This window comes from Chrysochloris asiatica, unplaced genomic scaffold (assembly GCF_000296735.1).
Source record: "Chrysochloris asiatica unplaced genomic scaffold, ChrAsi1.0 scaffold00095, whole genome shotgun sequence".
Taxonomy (NCBI): domain Eukaryota; kingdom Metazoa; phylum Chordata; class Mammalia; order Afrosoricida; family Chrysochloridae; genus Chrysochloris; species Chrysochloris asiatica.
In genome coordinates this window covers 3,973,654-3,996,032 of record NW_006408613.1, presented here as the reverse complement: position 1 = coordinate 3,996,032, position 22,379 = coordinate 3,973,654, and the positions used below count along the sequence as shown (strand labels likewise).

The window sequence follows — 22,379 nt, the reverse complement described above, 5'->3', positions numbered from 1 at the left end:
TAACATTGCTAACAGTCAGGTATTCTGTCACAGAGGCTGAGCAACAGTGAGGAAAAGGGTGACAAAGAGCAGAGCTGAGCTAATGGAAGATCTGCTATGAGGTCAAAATGGAGACATGTGCAAAGGTACACTTTTGAAACTTGGGCTGTATCTTCATGAGACCAGGTCTACACAAATTGTGTTGATAGAATAAAATGGATTTTTTGACACTTTGACTTGCTGAAGACCATAGCAGTGTAATGAGATTATTTAGAAATGGATTTTCATCTGCTCTGGGGACTCAATTGTTCAGGGAAAGTCTATTTAGTCATTTTAAAACTATCATAAAAGTTATGAAGCACATCCAAGAATTCAGAGTTGACAGTATTTGATTAGATGCCAAAACTTACAGTAGTTCATTCTAAAATCTTAGATTCTTTCTGGTACAACATCTGTGCATTACTCTCTAATTAAGAAGCAAGTAACAATTTTCTGAATATAGTAAGTTAATATATTAAGATCATAACTTAAGTGCTCAATAGAAAAAAAATACGAGCCCGAATGTTGTTCAATGCCCCTACCTTTGAAAAGGTAGCTCATTTAAAGTTTCAAATAACAGATAACAAGCTGGAAACACTCAGATGATCACATTTGGCATTTCTAATCAGTGCCTCATACTTTTTCACTTTATAAGGTTAAATTGAGTCAAATGTTTTAATGATTCAAAATGAATACTGCGTTCTTTACACTTTTATTGAACTCTATAAAATAGTATTAGACCGCTTGTGGATTAAAAGTGCCATGTTCTAAATGAAATGTTATGCACATTATTTTACTGAAAGACCAAGGAATTTAAAAAAGAAAAACGTACAAAGCTTTCTTTTGCTAGATATGTGTTTTATAGAAAGAAATGGGGTGAGAGACTAAAATATTAGATGTGTGTTGATTCTTTAGAAATTGTATCTCAATTAAAATCTTTTATAAATTATGATTGCAAAGGTGGTGGTGGTTGGAAATACTATACAAGGTTGCTATGAGTCAGAATTGACTTGATTAATGGAAAAATATTGAATGATGCAGAAAGCATAATATCAAGAACCAATGGTACTGAAGAAAGAAATCCAAACTGCACTGAAGGCATTGGTGACAGGCAAGGCTCCAGGAAGTGATCGAATACAGACTGAAATCTTTCCACCAACTGATGCAGCACTGGAGGCACTCATTTATCTATGTGAAGAAATTTGGAAGACTGCTACCTGGCCAACTGATTAGAACAGGTCCATAGTTGTGTCTGTTCCAAAGAGAGGTGAGCCAACAGAATTCAGTAATCATCTAACAGTATCATGATATTATATGCATGGAAAATTTTGCTGAAGATAGTTTTTAAATGGTTGCAAAAGTATGTTGACAGAAATTTAAGCTGGATTCAGAAGAGGCTGTGACATAAGAGATATCATTGCTAATATCAAGTGCATCTTTTCTGAAAGCAGAGAATACCAGAAAGGTGTTTATGTGTGCTTTATTGACTATCCAAAGGCACTTGACTGTAGGTCATAACAAACTACATTATGAAAAATGGGTATTTCATAACACTTAATTGTGATCATGAGGAACCTGTACATAGACCAAGATGCAGTTGTTAGAACAGAACAAGGGGTTACTGAATGGTTTAAAATCAGGAAAGGTGTGCACCAGGGTTGTATCCCTTCAATCTGTATGCTGAATAAATAATCTGAGAAGGTGGATTTTATGAAGAAGAATGTGGCACCAGACTCTAACAACCTGCAATATGTAGGTGATTTGCTTTCTGGAAGTAAAGAGGACTGAAAATACTGATAAAGATCAAAGACTATAGTCTTCATTATGGACTGCACCTCAGTGCAAACAAAACAAAAATCCTCACCACTGGACCAATAATTAACATGGAAAATGGACAAAAGATTGAAGTTGTCAAAGACTTCATTTTTCTTGGATCCATAATCATTACTCATGGAGTCAACATTCAAGCAATCAAATAACAGATTGCATTAGGCAAATTTGTTGCAAAAGATCTTTTTACAGTGTTAAAGAGGAAAGATATCAGTTGGAGGAATAAAGAGCGCCAGACTCAAGACATAGTATTTTCAATCATTTCATATGCTTGTGAAAATTGGATGGTAAATAATGAGGACAATAGAAGAATTGTTGTATTTGAGTTACGGGACTGCCAGAAGAACAAACAAATCAATGTTGAAAGAAGTACCACTAGAAGGCACCTTAGATACTAGGATAGCCAGACTTTCCCTCTCATACTTCACACATGTTATTAGAAGGGACCAGTCACTTGAGAAGAACATTGTGCTTGATAAAATGAAGGGTCAGTGAAAAAGAGGAAGATTCCCAATGAGATGGATTGATACAGAGGCAGCAACAATGGGCTCAAACGTAGCAAAGATTGTGAGGATGGCGCAGGACCTGGCAATGTTTTATTCTGTTGTACCTAGGGTCGTTATCAGTCAGAACAAATTTAATGACACCTAACAACAACAACGACTCAACGGCACTTAACAACAACAACAACAACAACAACAATGCCTATATATGTAATCTTATTTGTAAATACAGTTTTATTTGTTGTGTTAATGATGTAATATCAGAGTATGTTTTTTCTGGGAATAATTACTTCTAAATGAAACAACGAGCATGTTAGACACAGAAGTGAGAGAGAAAAAAAAAAAATGGGGGCAAAATAGGCATCATGGAAAGGTTGCCAAGGAATCAAGGAACACAGGAGCTACAGAAGCTATGACAAGGATCTCCCCTTACAGCCAACAGAGAAAGTGACTTCAGTTTCCCAGCCACTTTCCTGAGAGCACACTGGTTTCTGTGGCACGGTCAGCTTCCAGGCTTCCATTGGACCTCAACTGGGCATGCTTCTTGGCTCTCTCAGAGTTCTGCTAGCCCTCACGAGGGATTCAGTGTCCTGAATTTAGACTCCTACTCTCCTAAACGATGAGAAAAATACATTTCTGTTTGTTAAAGTCACCTGTTCATGGTATTGTTAATACAATTGTCTGTTGTAATGTATGTTTCATTTTGTTGTAGCTCAAAAGAGTCTAACACAACCATGAACTAAATACCACAGTATTTATTTTAAACTCATTTTAATCTGTCATTTTTTTACATACATATTAAATCTGTAGGCTTAATAAATGTCCATTTATTTTTAAGATATAGAGAAGTTGAGGTTATTTCAGCAATAAATATATAATGGAAGAAGAGTGTTATTGTTTTCTGAAAAAACCTCTTTGGTCTATATGATTTTTCTGAGTTTAAAATAGCACAATAAATCACTCCAATAAAAATAAACATTATTTTTCTCAAAAAATTTAATTGCAGAACTATTTACAGGAGATGAACATCAGCAATACAGAAACCAATTGAAAGAGGCATTATCATAGAAGAATTATGGAGCAAATGGTGAGTACATTTTTCTTATATCAGCTGAGAGTGAAAAATAGAGTCATGAAAGAAATAAACAAAAAAACCTCAAAGCAATCCTTAACTGTCTTAAAATAATGACCAACATTCTGATATAAAGTTATTAACAAGAAACAAGACATTGTGTGATGATGAAGAGCATACTGTACATTCAGATTAGGTATCCTGCATGCTACTAAATAGAATTTATCAAAAGAACCATAAAAGCATGAGAAAGAGAATTACATAAAATAGTTGAATTCTAGTGAAGTGTAACTTTATACAGATGCTGAATATTTGGCACTCTGTTCATCCTCATTGTTGATATGATTTATATGTATATATATTTATATGTATATATTTATATACTTAAAAAAAAAAACTTTAAACAGCTAATTTCCTGGTTCTAACATTCCTTGAATTTCTATAGGAGGCATTTAATTTAGTCCTTAGGCCACACCTGGATATTTTGGCACATACTATGGAGAATGGGATGTGACTTGTGTCTGTTTTCAGGAAGAATGTATACAGAGGATAGTGGCTTATATTTGGAAATATGAGTTCAAAAGCAGCCTAGATCTTACTACTTATATGGGGAATTCTTTTTTGTTTTTCTTTTTGTTCAGCAAATGATATAAATTAAAGTGAGAGAGACACACATGCTGAGCCCTTTTAAAGTGACATGATCATCTTATTAAAACGATTGGGGCTGGGTCATGGATGGTGAGTCAGGGAGGTAAATAAAGAATGAATAAATGGCATTCATAAGGTATCACAAACCACTTTAGAGCTTCCTTCTTGTGGATTAGCAGACATAAACCAACAACTCTCTATGGAGACCATGGTCTGTTTGAAAGAGATAAATTTATGCTTCAAGAAACTTGGCATAAATATTTTTATTTCAGTATCTCCTCTCTTCCATTGAGTATGTGAAAGATTGGACTCACAAGTCTTTCAGGTTCAGAATAAGCACCAATGATGGAGATTCACATAAAATCTAAGAAAGTAGGGAGGTAAACCTTTGTTACCTTAGTTTATATATATACAAAATCTTTTAAAAAGTATTCTTATAGTATGTAACTAAAATTTCCTCTGCAAATAAGTCACCTGTCAAGTGTTCAGATCAAAACTTTAAATAATTTAAAACTGGATTGAAATGTCAGTATTAGGACAATTCATAAATTATAGACATAGTCCAATGTTGCAAGCATGAAAAGATGTTACTTCTGGAAGCATTCCCTTGGACCATTTCTGCATTCTCTGAAGTATGAAATAGAATAATTATAAAAAGTTGGAATTAGAGGGATTAGACTCCACAGACCTTTAACAATTTTGATCAGAGCATCTGATTCTATTCTTGATATTCCCATGTGCCTAGTTTTCTGGTTTACAATATTTTTTTTTCTTTGTAACATCTAAGTTCAGTATCTCTGCATTTCATCTGAGATGCAGCTGAATCGAAGCAGTGCTGAAAGCATTGCCTAATTCTAGAGGACCTGGTTCTTGCTCACGGAAACATCTTAGAAATCAAAAGTAGCAAAAAGGAGAAATGTCGCTTGAGTTTACTTCTCCATTTCTAACCCTTCATGAAATTTCTAAGTTGCCTGCTACCTAGCCAAGACCATATTCCAACAAAGTGTCACTGAGTCTGGTATACATTGATTATTTTTTAATAGTTTTGACCTGACTGGATCCTCTGCAAGTCTTTCTAACTATTGGACAAAACTCATTTACACAGTTGGGATGATAACATTCAAGAGGACAAAAAGTTCTAGATTTTGGCTCATAATCCTTAACATAACGTCCACTTTTACCATCTGTTTCCAAAGAGTTCAGAGCACTTTGGAGCTAATACACCATTAATCCTGACAGTATATCTATAAGACAAATAAGGGGCGGGAGCTATAATCCTTACTTTATAGATGAGAAAACCAAGACATGAAGTTAAGATGAATTGCTGACTGATGTATGAATAACACCCAGGTTGCTTGACTAGTTGGCTAAAGATTTATGGTAACTTTACGTTAATTTCCAAACTAGTTTGCATCCTCTTGTGGTAATAGGCATTTAAGCCTAAAGTGTAAAAGATAACCTTTCCTTTAACACTTTGTTCACTGACTAAAATTTATTGCAATTATCAACTCTTGCTGTAAAGGCACCTGGATCCAGTTTTATCTCTTGTGATTTGTTTTATGACAGATAGTGAAAGGGGTGTTAAAGGAAGAAAATTTCATCCCTCCTGTCCATATAGTTAAAGATACTTATTAGTACTGGTGTTATCCTTAATCTGTTTAGCTAGTGTTTTTCAACTTTTTCTTACGTTTTAGAACCTTGTATTTGGTAAAAATACATAAAAAACAATGATCAAATATGCAGGTAAAAATAACAGAGAACCCTCAGGAATTTTCAAGGGAGTATGGCTAGAAAACCACTTAGGCTACCTTATCAATATAATCATTTATAGTGAAAAAGAAATTGTGAGTTAAAGCATTGAGAAAATGTTATTGTTGTTAAGTGCGGTCGAGTCAGTTCCAATTTACTGTGGCCCTATATAGGGCTTCCAAGGAGCTGCTGGTTGGTTTGAACTGCCAACCTTGTGGTTAACAGTCCAATGCTTATCCTACAGTGCCACACCAGGACTCCATTGAGAAAATAATGGTTGGAAATGAACACACAATAAATATGTAGAATTTAGTAATATAGGCTAGTTTTTTAAGGGGACTTGGTTCTATTTTTGTAGGTAGGGATATCCCAGTTTTCACACATGTGGACAAAATACTGTATCTAGGAGCACTTCCCAAACTAGTAATATTTTGGGCATTGCTTTTACATTCAATTTAGGAATCTCCTTTTACATAATTCCTTCTGCCTTCCTCACCAAGATTCATGGAGGTCTCCAATAAACAATAATGCTGCTAACCATGATCAGCCTAAGTTATGGCAGAGTTTGATAGTCAGGGCTATCTACAAGGATAATTGCTATTCCTAGTTTAAAAGCAGCTCAAATATTAGTTGGGTATCAATTAAAATGATCTTCTGATCTCTAAATCCATAGGACCATTTGAGGTTGAGCTTGAAGCTGGTAAAGTTACTGCCATAGGAAAAGACTTTCTAGTGAAGAATATTATCAACATTGCCCTCTTCTTTTTCTCCACCAAAAGGTTTGGCCTAAATCAGAAAGCTATTCTGAAGAAACTATATTCAATAATCTGCAATATTACATAACTTTCTAGTACAATTCCATCCTGGATTGGGGGAGGTGGCTATAAGAACCTAACAAAAATATTAGTGATACCTGAATATACAAGAGTAAGTAAAAAAGTATTGGTACTAGGATTCCAATCATACATGCATGGGTTTATTCCAGAGAAAATGTGTTTAAACATGTCTCTGTGATCCATGAATGGCTGCAGACAAGTTATCTCAGTAATGCATTTGCTTCAGACTTGTTGTTAGTTATTGTTAAGTGCTATTGACTTGGTTCCTACTCATAGCGACCCTGTATAGGGTTTCCGAGGAGTGGCTGGTGAGTTTGAACTATGGACTGTGTATTTCAAACGGACCTTGCATTCCAATGCTTATCCTACAGTGTCACACTAGGACTCCTTAGACACATTAGGGTACCTCAAAAAAAAATAAAAAATGGTACAATCAAAATAGCTGCTTCTGGTGGGATCTGCTGGGCCCTTAAATTCAAGGCAGAGAGGTCAGCTCAGAAGGTTATGGTGGCTGTTTTGGGGGATTGCAAAGGGGGTAATCTATACAGATTTTCTCAAAGGACATAGGATGATCACAAGGATTTGCTATAATGAAATTTTAAGACAATGAACAACTGCATTGGTGAGAAAAAGGTCAGGAAAGTGTTGCTGAGGAATTTTCCCCCATTATGATAGTGCACCTGCTCATTCTCGTAGGGTAGCAAGGGCTGACCTATGAGAAGTTTATTGGGAAACCTTACCCTATGCACACTACAGCCCTGATCTTGTCCTTTCAGACTTCCTTGTTTGTTTCAAAAATTCAAAGAACATAATTTGAGTCCCTCAATGATGTTAAAACTGCCATTTTGACGTGATGTAAACAGAAGAGTGCAGAATATTTCAAGGCAGGGTTGTTGTTGTTGTTGTTAAGTGCCGTTGAGTCAATTCTGACACATAGCGACCCTGTGTGGGTTTCCGAGGAGCATGTGGTATGGTTGAACCACTGACCTTTCGGTTCATACTGACCTTGCAATCCAGCACATGAACCCACAGTGCCACATCAGGACTCCATGGAAGGGTTAACGAGATGGAAACACTGTCTGAAAACACTGCTTCCAGAAGTGTATAGATCTAGATGGGGAGTATGTCAAATGTATAGATCTAGATGGAGAATATGTCAAGGAACAACAGCTTCACATTTTGATATTTTTGTTTAATGAATTCTATGAGTTTGTAGCAATACTTTTTGACTTACCCTTGCAAAATAGGGACTTTTTTTTTTTTTTTTTTTAATCAAAGTTATGGAAACAGTAGTTGCTTAATGGTACTGAGAAAGGCAAATCTCAAGACATGACGAATGGAACATACATTCCAAAAGAAAGGATCAAACTCATGCATTTGTATGTTCTAGAATCCTGTTCTCTTCTAATAGTAAATTTGGCCACTTCCATAGGAGCCAGCAGGGAGGGATTCCCTCTACTTTGCAAGCCACTGATTTAGTGGCTATTTTTAAAGAGAGAACCTTAAATATAGTTTATTTCTAATAGCACACTTTTCTACTTAATACTTGAAGTTTTTAGAATGATCTTGAGTTGAAAACGTAGACAACATTTACTTTTAAACGAAAACTCTAATGCTTTAGTATCATACAACAATTTTATACACCATTCTAAAATGGTTATTGAAAGTTACTGAGAAAAATGATGAAAATTGTCACTGATAATTATTTGTACGTTAAGCATGATGATAGCAAATGACGAAATATGAGATGAATTACATTGAAAGCACTTTGTTAACAAGTGACATTTCCTTTTCTGAGCTTTGTTAAATGTTAGGATTCTGCTTATTATACTTGTGTTTTGCTTTTGAGAGTTAACTGAAGTTCAACATAGCATTATCAACTTGTTGGCTATGAGAAAAAGTATTTCCAAAGTTATATTTGAGCTTCAATATCAATTATATTTAAGCTCTAGCTAAGGGCATATAGATATGTGGTTATGGAAAATATTGTACTTTGCTTTACAATAATGTTCACAGAACACTGTGCATTATTAATTTCAACCACTTTCTAGAAACTCAAATTTATGTATAATCTTTTATAAAATTATATTCTAAACAAGGTGAAATGTTCACAGTATAGCGCTATAGTATACATATGCTATAAGTGACTGAAATAAGTTACCTTGATTGACTAACACAAGTATTATAAACAGTTTTATTTTTCTTTACATGTACAAAACATAAACATGGCTTATCTTCTGCATTTCATGATAGAACGCTACCTGTATGAGAACTGAATATATTGCACTTATTCATGTAACATGAACAGGTAACATTCCATCGGATCTAGCAGCAGGCATCTGTTCCATCATGAAATAATCTTCTTTGGAACACAGTAGCCCAAACAGGGGTTTAAACACATTCATCCACATTAAATCAATAGCCATCATAAAATTTAGTTGTAGGTGTATTTGCTCACTTAGGGATGCTTTAGGCCAAGACTTTTGGGGATTGTGAGATCAAAATGAATACATAAAGCATCAAAAATTAATCCAAATCTGTGAATACTCTTATTCAAGTAAGATTTATAGCATCTGGGATCTATGGTAAATAATTACTGTCTAATTTTAATATTCTGTTCTTATATGATTTGTACAAGTTTGAGGAAATTAGATAAAACACATCAGCTGCTAGTAGATATACATATATGAGTAAGTTTGCGAGCACGTATGCATTTTACATTTCCTTTAACGAGGGAATATACACTCACTTTGCTTTTCTGTGGTTATTTCTAAATAGCAGTTCATCTTAAATAATATGTCTTTTTTTTTTTTAAGTCTAAAATGCCAATACTTGCAAATACGTTTGTTTTTAACATAGTATAGTGAATATAGGAAGAAGCATCATTATTGTACATTACTCAGGATTCAGCTTTTTTTTTTTTCTAGGTAGAAAAATGCTTTGAACACTGGGGAAATAAGATTAATTTATAGAAGAATATTTTCGGGATTTTTTTTTTTTTTTTTTTTTTTTTTCAAGGACATACATTCGTACTGATTTTTGCTTCCAAATATATTTTAAGGCTGTTTGGTAAATAAATACCATATATGAGGCTCAATTTACAGAGTTTTGTTCTTACAGGGAATTCTTAACTACTCAGCTTTAAAAAAAGTAAAACTCTGAAGCTAAACATGCTTTAATATCAACTGTGCTCCAGGTGAACCCATGCTTAATGGAATGTAGAATATGATAAAAAGGAAAAACCTGCATTCTTAAAGAATGCCTCAATTCTGTAACAACCTCACTGAATGCTCTTAGTGTTTCAGGCTGCAGAGCCAGCTGGGAACATTTTAAAGTGCAAATCAAGGTGAGAAAACAAAGTGCTACAAGATAACTAAAAAGCTGTTCTGCCTATGGCTAAGTAATGATATTCCTTAAAACAGGTAATGGAAGACATGGTAGTTTGGTGGAAAGATCTGTCATCAATTGCAATCCTGCTTTTGCCATGAGTCAAAGTAAGAATTCTGAAATTGGAATCAAATGAATACTTGATAGATTCTTATTTTGAAGATGTGTCTGGATAGCAATTCTAATATTCCAGAAGTTGTGTTGAAATCATAATTACTGCACTGAACTTTAATTATAAAACTGTAAAGCATTTCAATTAAAGTAGTTCTGATTTTTTCTCTGGTGCCAATCAAAGTCATGAAAAGTAGTTACTTTTATTCAATTTCATAGCTGGAAAAAACAATATGTGACCCTTCTTCTTGATTTCTAAAACAAGCAAGAAATATACTCTTTGCTTTAGCAATGCTGCATAGGACCAAAGAATTCTCGAAAAATACAAATGTAAACTACATTTCATCTTTACCATTTAAATTGAAATATACTTACCACTCACATTCATATTTCTTAAACTTTTTACAACATCACAACTGTCATTTTAAACAAGCAAACTTTTTTTTTTGTTTTTTTTTTTTTAAGGATACCCTGGAAAGTCAACTGATAGAGCAGTTTGACAATATATATATCTATAAAATCACATGTAGCATAAATTATAAACTTAAAGAAAAAAAAATGTATGTAATCTTTTAAGTTATAAAGGAATAAAAAAGTGCAATGACTATTTCATAGAAGTAAGGACATTTTTCTCCCTTTATACTCCTGCCACAGAAGAACTAGCCTTTTTACCCATCACTCCCTTGTATGAGAATTCAACTGATGTTCTGAATGTGTCAATTCTGGGCATCTTAAGTGAGTTCAGACTGTGTTTTTGGAGAGCCACCTAGTAGGAAATTTTGGTGGCTGGAAAGATCACTTTTCGTCACCACAGACTTGACATAATAAGCCTAATATTTTCTGTTAGTGACAAAGAGGACTAGGATATCAGGCATGTAGGTGGAGGAATCACCTGGATCAAGAAAAAGTAGCTGGAGGTTAAAGGGAGAAATGGGTTCTTTCTTTCCTGCACATCAAGTTTTAGCACCTTCCACTTGGGTTATCTAATGCCTCTAGTGAATGGTGAGATGCACCCATTTATAGTTATTTGTTATTCTTATCTCTAATTTTCACACAATTTATAAAAATATAAATAACAAAATGTAAGTTGGGTTCCATCTCAAGAGGTGTTTCTTGTTGTCCTCTGAGAACAAGGTGGATAAGTTAAGTCAGGTCTCTCCAATCCTATCCAATATAGCTGATTGTAAGTCAGACCATCAATTAAAAACAAGAAATAAGAAAAAAGAAAGAGAGAGAAGTCACTCTTGCAATGAGCTCAGCAAACTCTGAGGAAATCAAAGCATTCCACTGTGTTTATGGCACAAACAACACAACAGCTAGGGCGTAGTCAGTGGAGAAAATGAGACAAAAAATTACCAGGTAGGTGACAAACTGTACAAGCATCTTGTTAAAAAGAAAAAAAAAAAAAAGGTAAAAGTTGCAGCATTCTGTCCTTAAAGTCGGGTCTGGGCCTCAGGAATGTAGATCTCAATGCTGTCAGCACGCTCGGTGGCAGAATTCTGTCGAAAGGATGCTGCTCTCTTAGCAGCCATGAGGCGTCTTCGAGCTTCTTGACGTTGTCTGTCAGGCAGGTCGAGGGACTTTTCTCTTGTAATAGGAAATTTCCCTTTTGGGGGCTTCTTTGGTATTGGAGGGGGTACCTTTCTCTCTTCCTGAAAAGTATCAAAAGTCAAAATTTATAAATAGTGGTGGTGGTTGCATATATTGTGAATAAAATTAATGTATCTCACCAACAAGTCAAATTTGGTGAATAGAAAGACAAGAACAGCAATAGTTCTTTCTATATGTTGTTAGGTTAGAATTTACCTCTTATTCCTACATTGTTCAAAGTTCCGCTAATCTCTAAGCATTGGCAAATACCCATCATGGCAATCTCTTAAATATCTCAGGTCATTTGAAAGATGCCACTTGACAATTCCTGCCCTTTGCTGCACTCATCCCCACAAACATCAGAATGCTAGTTACAGTCATGGAAACCATCTTACGTGAGTGAACCAGGTAACAAACAATTGGCCAAATTCTTTATTACAGACCTAAATTTTCTTGACATTAATAGCATACATAATTACTTTTCATTTTCTTGGTAAAAAGATGCAAATACTTGTTTTACTCATAACGATCTTTTGCACAATAGAACGAAACACCGCCCGGGGCCTGTGCCAACCTCACAGTCATTGCTACGCTTGAGGCCAGTACTGCTGCCACTGTGTCAATCCATCTTGTTGGGGATCTTCCTCTTTTTTGCTGGCCCCCCACTTTACCAGGAGTTCTGGTGTAGTGCTGAGGGTTAATGCACTGAACTGTAAGGTCCATTTGAACCTCAAGGTTGATGGAGCAAGTCACTAGCCATTCCTTGGAAACCACATACAGGGTTGCTATGAGTCGGAATCTACTCAAAGGCACTTAACAACAACAACAATGCTTTACCAAGCATGATGTCCTTCTCTAGGGACTGGTCCCTCCTGACAGTATGTCTGAAGTATGAGAGACAAAGTCTTCCATTCTGGCTTCAAAGGGGCACTCTGGCTGTACTTCTTCCAACACAGATTGGTTTGCTTGTTTGGTGGGCCATGGTATTTTAAATAATAACTCAAATTCATATGTTATTTTAAGTCCTTTTCTCTTTCAGCAATCAAGTTAGTATCATTTGCATATCACAGGTTGTTAATAAGTCTTCCTCCAACTCTGATGTCATGTTTTTCTTTATATAATTCAGCTTCTTGAATTATTTGCTCTGCATACAAACTGAATAAGGACAGTGAAAGAATAAAACCCGGATTCACACCTTTCCTAGTTTAAAACCATTCAGGGTTCCTTTGTTATGTTTGAACAACTGCCTTTTGGTCCGTGTACAGGTTCCTCATGTGCACAATTAAGTGTTCCAGAATGCCCATTCTCTGAAATGTTGTCCATAGCTTGTCATGATCCACACAATCGAAAGTATTTGCATAGTCAATAAAGCACAGGTAAACATCTTATTGTTATTCTGTGCTTTCAGCCAAGATTCATCTGATGTCAGCAATAATATCCTTCATTCCACGTCCTCATCTGAATCCAACTTGAACCTTTGGCAGTTCCCTGTCAATGTACAGTTGTAGCCATTTTTAAAAATTATCCTTAGAAAAATTTTACTTGAATGAGATATTAATGCTATTGTCAGATGATTTCTATGTTCTGTTGGGTCACCCCTCTATGGAATGGTCACAAATATGGATCTCTTCCTATATCTGTTGGTCAGATAGCTGTCTTCCAAATTTCATTGATGTCTTCTGCAGCATCTGTTGGTTGAAAGATTTCAATTTGTATTTCCTCGATTCTCGAAGCCTTGTTTTTTCGAAATGACTTCAGTGCATCTTGGACTTCTGCTTTCAGTACTATTGGCTCTTGATCATATGCTACCTGTTAAAATGGTTGAATATTGACCATTTCTTTTTGTTACAGTAACTCTGTGTATACCTTCCATCTTCTTTTGATGCTTTCTGCATCATTCTCTCTCTATATATATGTTTTTATTGTGAATTATGTGGGTTTACATGGGAGAACATCAGCTTCACATTCATTCTATCATATTTCATTTCATTGCAATGATTACAATCTCCTCCATGCATCATCAAATAGCCAAAGGATACACCCCACAGGCCCATTCCCTGGCTGTCAGCATACAATCCTTTAATATCACAAGTCAAGGCTTGAATGTTTTTCTTCAGTTCCCTCTGCTGGAGAAATGCTGAGAGTGTTTTTTCCTTTTAGTTTTCTAACTCCAGTTCTTTGCATGTTTCTTTATAGAATTTACTGTGTCTTTGTGAGCTACCCTTTGAAATTTTCTATCCAGCTCTTTTAACCTCCGCATTTCTTCCATATGCTTTAGCATATCTATGTTGGAGAGCAAGTTTCAGAGTCTCTTTATGACATCCATTTTGGTCTTTTTCTTATTTTGTTTTCTTTCTGTATGATGTTCTTAATGTCATCCAAGAACTCTTCTGGTTTTCGGTTATTAGTGTCTAATGCATGAAATTTAGGTGATCTCTAGATTCAGGTGGTGCTTGTTCAAAGCCATATTTTGCCTCTTGTGAACGTTTTAAAATTTTCTTTAGCTTCAGCCTCAACATGAATATGAGCAAATGATAGTCTATCCCACAGTCTGCTTCTGGCTGTGTTTTGACTAGTGGTATGGAATATTTCCACTGTGTCTTTCCACAGATGTAGTTGACTTGATTTCTGTGTATTCCATCTTGTGATATCCATGTGTATACTTGTTTTTTATGCTGTTTAAAAAAGGTACTTGCAATGAACAGTCATTGGTCTTGCAAAATTCTGTCATGCTATCTCCAGCATGACAGAATTTTCTATCACTAAGGCTGTATTTTCCAATAACTGATTCTTCCTCTTTGTTTCCAACCATTGTATTCCATTCACCAGTAATTATCAATACATCTTGATTGCATGTTTGATCAATTTTAGACTGAAGAAGATGGTATAATTAATTTGAATAATAGTTGTATTAACTAGTCTTCTTTATAGGTATAAGGAAATTATTCTATCACAGACAGCATTGTACTTTAAGATCGCTTTAATCATGTTCTTTTTGATGATGAATGTGATACCATTCCTTTTTAATTTTTTATTCCCAGCATAGTAAGCTATCTTGTCATTCAAAATGACCAGCACCAATCCATTTCATCTCACTAGTACCTAGAAGGCCAGGATGGCTAAACTTCGTCTTTTATACTTTGGACATATTGTCAGGAGGGAACAGTCACTGGAGAAGGATGTCATGCTGGGTAAGGTGGAGGGTCAGAGAAAGAGAGGAAGACCCCCAACGAGATGGATCGGCCAGGTGGCATCATTGATGGCATCAAGTGTGGCAGCGGTAGTGAGGTTGGCCCAGGATCAGACATTGTTTCGTTCTGCTGTGCATGGGGTCACTATGAGTCGGTTCCTACTTGATGGCACCTGACAACAACAACAACAGTGCCTAGGATGTCAATGTTTACATGTTCCATTTCATTGTTGACATTTTCCAATTTTCCTAGATTCATACTTCGTACATCCCAGGTTCCAGTTATTAATGGTTGTATACATCTGTTTCTCCTTGTTTTGAGTTGTGCCTCATCAGCAAATGAAGGAACTGAAGGCTTTACTCCATTCTTGCCATCACGGTCACCTCTACTTTGAGGAGGCAGATCTTCCCTAGTTGTATTTTGGGTGTCTTCCGACCTGAGGGACTCATTTTCTGGCACCACATCTGACAGTATTCTGGTGCTCTTCATCATGTTTCAATATTCTGGTGCTGTTTGATAGTGTTCTACTGTTATTCATAAGGTTTTCAGTAACTAAATATTTGGAAGTAGTGTGTCTTTCCTTCTTCCTTATTTGTCTTAATCTGGAAGCTCATTTGAAACCTATCCACCATGGATGATCCTGCTGGTATTTACAATACTGGTGGCATTCTTGGCTTCCAGAATCACAGCAACATGTAAGCCACCACAGTATGACAAACTGAAAGACTACTGGTGGTGATTTATTGTAGTGCTCTGAAATAAATCCCACCAGGCTATGTATATGTTGTGTTTTTTTCCCAGAAAGCTAAGTTTCACAGTTCTGAAAATGCAATATAAAAATGCTTGCAAGGTTCTGGTAGAAGTTCTGTGTGTCAAACATTGTTGTGTTATTTAATATTGTTACTAAATAACTAAGTTGGATCCATTGACTGATTCTACTTCAGAATGTAATTATGACTAAAGCATTGCACAGTCAAAAAAGTTATAAAAAGGCAAGAATCCTTTTCTTCTTCCAAACAGATGTTTGGTTGTTATAAAAAAAAGTACATCTATGTCTTTCTCCCTTTGTTTTTGATGTTAAGTGTCATTGAGTCAGTTCCTAAACTGACTAGGGGTTCTGAGGAGCAGCTGGTGAACTGCTGACCTTGGGATTCAAACTGACCTTGTGTTTTGGTGCATTAGCCTGCAGCCCCACAACATGACTCCCCTTAGTCTCCACAAAAAATCCAAAGGGGGTAAGATTTGCCTGAACATTGCAGGGAACAGGCAGTTGTGTAAGTAAAGGGTTAACAGATGTGGTAACTTCGTATTCCCAAGACTGCTCAGGTAGTCCCTGGCATATTTGATTTACAATAAACTGCACTTATGCCTGTCTGTTTTTGTTTACGTTTTTTTCTAATATAATGCACAAATAACTGGAGAAGCAAGATGTACTGATAATACAGTACATTTATATATAATGGTTCCAACATCCAAAGACAAATAAAAATCAGATTGACAAAGATATTGATAATAAAAGACAAAGATAATGAAAAAACAAATGTTTGATTTACATTAGAACCAATTTCTGAGTGAGTTGTCAGAATTTAATCCCATTGGAAGTGAATGGTGGTGGTGTGCTATGGAGTCAGTTCCTGCTCATAGCGGCCCTGTATAGAGTTTCTGAGCCTGTAAATCTTTATGGGAGCAGAAAGCCTAATTTTTCTCCTGTGGAATGGCTGGTAGTTTTGAACTGCTGACCTTGAGGTTAGCAGCCCGACTAGTAACCACAATGCTCCTTATTGTAAGTGAGTTGTTGTTGTTGTTAAGTGCTGTGGAGTCGGTTCCAACTCATAGCGACCCTGTACAGGGTTTCTGAGGCTGTAAATCGTTACAGGAGCAGAAAGCCTCATCTTTCTCCCACAGAACAGCTGGCAGTTTCGAAATGCTGACTGGGAGGTTAGCAGCCTGATTCGTAACCACTACGCTACCAGAGCTCCTTATTGTAAGTGAGTAACTACCTGTATATAGCTTAGGTAAGAGGGTTTCTATTAGCTGTCAATTACTGATGAATGAAACAAGGATTACAGGCAGCACCTGAGTTATGGATATTCATTCCTAACTAAGTCTTGAAGTCTTGAAACAAAAATAGCTGATTCAGACCTCTATTTTAGCTCTGGAAGAAGTGGAGTTTGTAGGTCAGTCAGAACAGTTATATACAGTTCTTAGCCTTATTTTAGTGCAAGAAAAGATTCTAAGCCTTTTCAGTGTTTTAAAAGCTGCACTGTAGCGAGCGCAGGTGGCTGTATTGAAGAATTTGTTGCAAGCAGGGGTTGGTTTAATCTAAGTGAGGGCAAATTTACACAACATTAAAGAACAAGTATGAGTAAGTCTTTATGGCACTTAACAACAACAATAATGAATAAATCTGACTTTCTTAACCCAGGACTATTCATATTGTATATATTTCGATTAAATTAAGAAAAATCTATTTTAGTATCCAATTAGGATAAAATTTTCATTTAGAATCCTTGATTTCCTTCCCTTCAAAACCCCATGAAAAATTACTTGGACTTATTTATGTAACAATTATGACTTATGAACAACATAAGCGTTTCTTTTTATGTAATAGTAGTAAAGGTAGAGGAATTTGTTGGTTATCCACTCAAGCATCAAGCCTGGGAATCCTCTTAGACAGTCAATGGAACTTTAGGGAGAAGAACAAATGATAATGAACTACACTTGGCTTTCATTCTAATTATCAAAATGTACAAACTTAAGTTGGCTTAATTTTCTTTGTAAGTTTATTTTAATTGATTATGTTTATCTAGATAAATCAGGTTATTATTATTCAAAATTTCTCCAAAAATGTCTTAGGAAATTAATGTACTTATAACTGATTCGAATTTCTGGTATGGTGCTGTAGGGTAAGTGTAGGACTGCAATGTTAATTTGAACTACAAGGTTCACAGTTAAAACTCACCTTGCATTTCTCCAAAACTCTGCACTGGGTCTGTATGAGTCAGAACTGACTCAAAGGCACTTAACAATAACAAAAATAGCTGATTCAGGCCTCTATTTTAGCTCTGGAAGAAGTTAAGTCATAAGGTGAACATTTCCTGGACATTTTCAGTATAATTTAGGGAACAACACTGTCAGGTCTACAGACAGTTTACATTATCAAGATGTTCAATAAAGGTTTAAAATGTCTTCTTATCTCAATTCCAATCATACAACTACAGAGTTTGAGTAGGAGATAATCATTGTAAACCGACTTAAAACTTTTCCTATGAGAAATCATCTAAATACAGTCAAAACAAAGGCTTGATGAAATTATTCAGAGAAGTCCCTCTAAGAAATGAAACTACAGCTGCAAGTCTACATGTACATCTGGCTGTGCCTTTCTGGATTGTCTATATACAAGACATACAGCAAAGAGAAACTATTATTCACTATACTTGCCAGATGACTTCAATTCTATCCTAATTTATACTTACAATATTTATATATAAATATACACAAAAGAAATTTTGATCCTGTGTTGTTAACCAAAGACAGGGAACTATATTATAATCTAATATTTGAAGGATAGCATTTCTGCAATTGCATTAGCTAGTAGGAAGCCAGTGAATAGCAGTTTGTGCAGAAATCACATTGTGTGGGCATAATTACCTTTCTTTCAGGTGACTCTATTATCTTCCAGTCATTGAGCTTCAAATGGTGCAGTTCATCAAACTTCATGCTGACATCTTCATTGGAAAGCTGCAACATGTCCCAGTACCCAGCGAGATCCTGGGAAGTAGGCCTTGGCATGGCACTGGGATCCTGAAACACACATTCAGAATTTAACAATCTAAAAATCTCCCACAAGACAAAGTGTTTGGGAGAGGCTGCTCTTTCCCACAAGCATCTTTCAAAGGAACAAGCATGACTAATTCAAACACTGCTGTAAATATTTGAGAAAACCCAGGATGACTCAATAACAGTTTACTTTGGTACAAGTATTTGTGGACAGTTAAAAAAACACATGATACATTTGCTCATTTTTACATTTTGAAAGTATATTCTTAGAACCCATGAGCACCAGCAAACAGAAAAGTTTTTAAATACTTGACAGTTTGTAAAACCAAGAGGACCTCAGTCTTGTTGGTCATATGTTAGATTACTCACAAGATTATTCAAATTTCTAGGAAAGGAATTTCCATGTGTTTGTAGTGATATTAACAAATCAAAGCTATTGCTTTCCAGTTGATTTTGACTCAAGGTAACCCCAAATTTTACAAAGTATAACTGTGTCCATAGTGTGTTCAATGGCTATACTCTTTACGGAAGCAGACTGATAAACCTTTCTTCTGCGTACTAGTGGGTGGGTTCAAATCACCAGCTTTTAGGTTAGTTTTTGTGTGCCATCAAGTTGGTTCTGAATCATAGCAACCTTGTATAGGATATCTGAGGGTAGCTGGTGGATTTGATTGAACATTGTGATTAGTGTAGCTAGCAGTCCAGTACTTATTCTACACTGCCATGAGCGCAAATCATTTGAGCCATTGTGATATTTGAGTTTGCAAACCTTGGATTAACTGTACAGAAATTTGAGCGTGTGGTTCCCTTACTTGAGTAGGAATCTATCTGTTGATAGAAGACCATAGAAGAATTTATGCCTTTGAGTTATGGTGCTGGAGAAGAATATTGAAAGTGCCATGGGCTACCAAAATAACCAATAGATCTGTTTTGGAAGAAGTGCAGCCAGAGGGCTCCTTAGAGGCCAAGATGGTCAAACTTCATCTCTCATACTTTTGACATATTGTCAGGAGGGACCAATCGCTGGAGAAGGATTATCATGTTTGGTAAGATGGAGGGTCAGAGAAAAAGAGGAAAACCCCCAACGATATGGATTGACCAAGTGGCAGCATCTATGGACTCAAGCATGGCAACAGTAGTGAGGTTGGACCAGGATCGGGCAGTGTTTCTTTCTGCTGTGCATAAGGTCCTTATGGGTCAGTACTGACTTGATGGCACCTAACAACAACAACAACAAGATGCATGTGGGAATCCTGGTGTGGTGCTGTGAGTTAATTAACCAGACTGCAAAGCCGTTTGAAGTGCAAGGTCGGTGGTTCAAGCTCACCAACTGCTCCTCAGAAATCCTTATACAGGGTCGTTATGGGTCAGAATCAACTCGATAGCACGTAACAACAACAAGTTGTATGTAAGTCCTGGTGTGGTTCTATAGGATAAGTACTGGACTGCAAAGTTGGTTTTAACTGCAATGTTGGTGGTTCAAACTCACCAGCTGTTCCTCAGAAACCCTACACAGAGCCACTATGAGTTGGAATGGACGCGACAGCACTTAATAACAATATGCATGTGAAATTTGGACAATGAATAAGGAAGAGCATAGAAAAATTGATGGATTTGAGTTATGATGTTTCAGAAGAACAAACAGGTCTGTGATGGAGGAGGTAAAGACAGAATGTTCCTTGTAGGCACATTTCTCCAATATTTTGGACATATTTTCAGGAAGGAGCCATCCCTGGAGATGAACATTATGCTTAGTAAAGTGGAGGGTGAGGAAAAATGAGGAAGACCCCCAATGGGATGGGGTGACATCCACCTTGGTAACAACAATGGGCTCAAGGGTTACAACAATTGTGAGGAAGGCACAGGACCAAACAAGGTTTAGTTTTGTTATGCACAGGAAACCCACTCAACAGTACCTAAAATCATCATCTTTTTTTGTGTGGGGGTGACACAGTATTGTATACAATTCTGGTGGTGCTGTGGAATAAGTATTGCACTGCTAACTTCAAGGTCTGAAGTTCAAACCCATTCAGTTATCTAATGGAGAAATACAAGCTGTCTGCTTCCATAAAGATTTACAGTCTTAGAAAACCAATATAGGGTTGATATTAGTTGAAATAAACTTGATGGTAGTGGGTTTAGGTTTTGTAATAAATTCTGAAAAACAATTACACACTTACTACATGTTCAGTACCGGGCATTGGCCCTGAAGGGCAGGGGAAGTAGGAAGGAGGAGTAATTGAGTGGGAGGGAGTAAAAGAATAAGACTTTGAAAGTTTTACAATCTCATATATAATCAGATGGCAACCTATATTAACAGTGAAGGTCAGAGGACAAAAATTGTTGCCTACTGTCTTGTCAACATTCCCCAAATTCTTGTGTTTTCTTATCCAAAGTGAACTTCTGGGAACTATGATTCCAGAGCTGTTTCTGATGCCTAAGAAGCCTGTTCTCCTCTTCAACCACAAGAGGGCAACCTCTTGCTGTTCAGATATTTATGAGGCACACACTAGCTCACAGTACTGTAAATGTTTTATTTAACAAGGCACATGTGTAACTTTGGTGCAGTTCTAACCCTTAGAAAAGAAAGAACTAGGCTTTGAGTTTTTCATTTACTTGTATTGAGTCTGATATCAACCTTTGATGGTGAAGGAAAACAAAATGAAACATCCTGTAATTTGTGCTACATTATCCACCTATGCCACTTAAACTGTCAAAGGAAAGGATTAGGTTGGTGAAAGGAAGAATTTTCTCCCAGGAAAGAAGTATTGTTGAATATTAATTTGAGTTTCTAAGAGAGGTTTTGGACTCCTGATGAGGATAAGCACAGGACTGTTAACTGCAAGGTCAGTAAAACTGCAAGATTTACTGAAAATGTTTGGTGTTAAAAAAGGATCAACATAGGCATTGCATAATAATTTGCAAAGCAATTTGACTACTGTTTCATTATTTCTCTATATAAAATTGATGACGTATTTTATTTATTCTGATCTAAACTACCATCAAGTCACTTCCAACTCACAAGACACAATATAACTGCTCTTCAGGGTTTTCAACATTGTAAATCTTTACAGGAGCAGACAGTTTCATCTTTATTCTGTGGAGCCATTGATGGGTTTGAATGCGAACTTTGAGTTTAACAGCCCAACCGGTAACCCACTATGCTACCAGGGCTCCTTGTATATGTATATGGTTTTATTTTTCCTTTGATTGCCGGAAAAATTAGAGCTAAGCTTAATGCCAGCTTGTATTAACCAGTCCTAGGTTCATGGTATATTTGTTTTTCCACTCCTGATTGTAAAATTGAATGCCTAAATTTGTTCTGAAATCTTGACTTGATATCTTTCAATATAGTTGCTTATGTGTTTTTACTTTGAAGTCACCTCAGATTGTTTTATTTATTTGTGACTTTAGCCATGACTGCTGTTGTTGTTAAGTTCCTTTAAGTCAGTTCCAACTCACAGCAATCCTGTAAAGGGTTTCTAAGGAGCTCTTGGTGGTTTTCATTAGGTTAGCAGTCCAGTGCTCACCCTATAGTGCCACACCAAGATTCCTTAACTGTGATAGCAATTCGCTTTTTATCCCCTTTATTAAGGGTCTTTGGTAGAAACTATAGTTGCAGAAGTAGGTCCTCACACCACATTAGTTGAAATTTCTATCTTCC

At 36.1% G+C, this 22,379-nt stretch overlaps 1 protein-coding gene across 2 annotated transcripts in view; it reads right to left on the bottom strand.

Moving 5' to 3' along the window:
- Nucleotides 1–11,587: 11,587 nt before the first annotated feature.
- The window catches only part of DLGAP2 (discs, large (Drosophila) homolog-associated protein 2), a 327,825-nt gene continuing 317,033 nt past the window's right edge, over nt 11,588–22,379 (bottom strand). For both annotated transcript variants that reach the window (XM_006866711.1, XM_006866710.1), the window contains 2 exons: nt 18,587–18,739; nt 11,588–11,806 (listed from right to left, as the gene is read on the bottom strand). In XM_006866711.1, coding sequence (XP_006866773.1) covers nt 11,588–11,806; nt 18,587–18,739 — 372 coding nt within the window. The remainder of the gene's footprint in view (nt 11,807–18,586; nt 18,740–22,379) is intronic.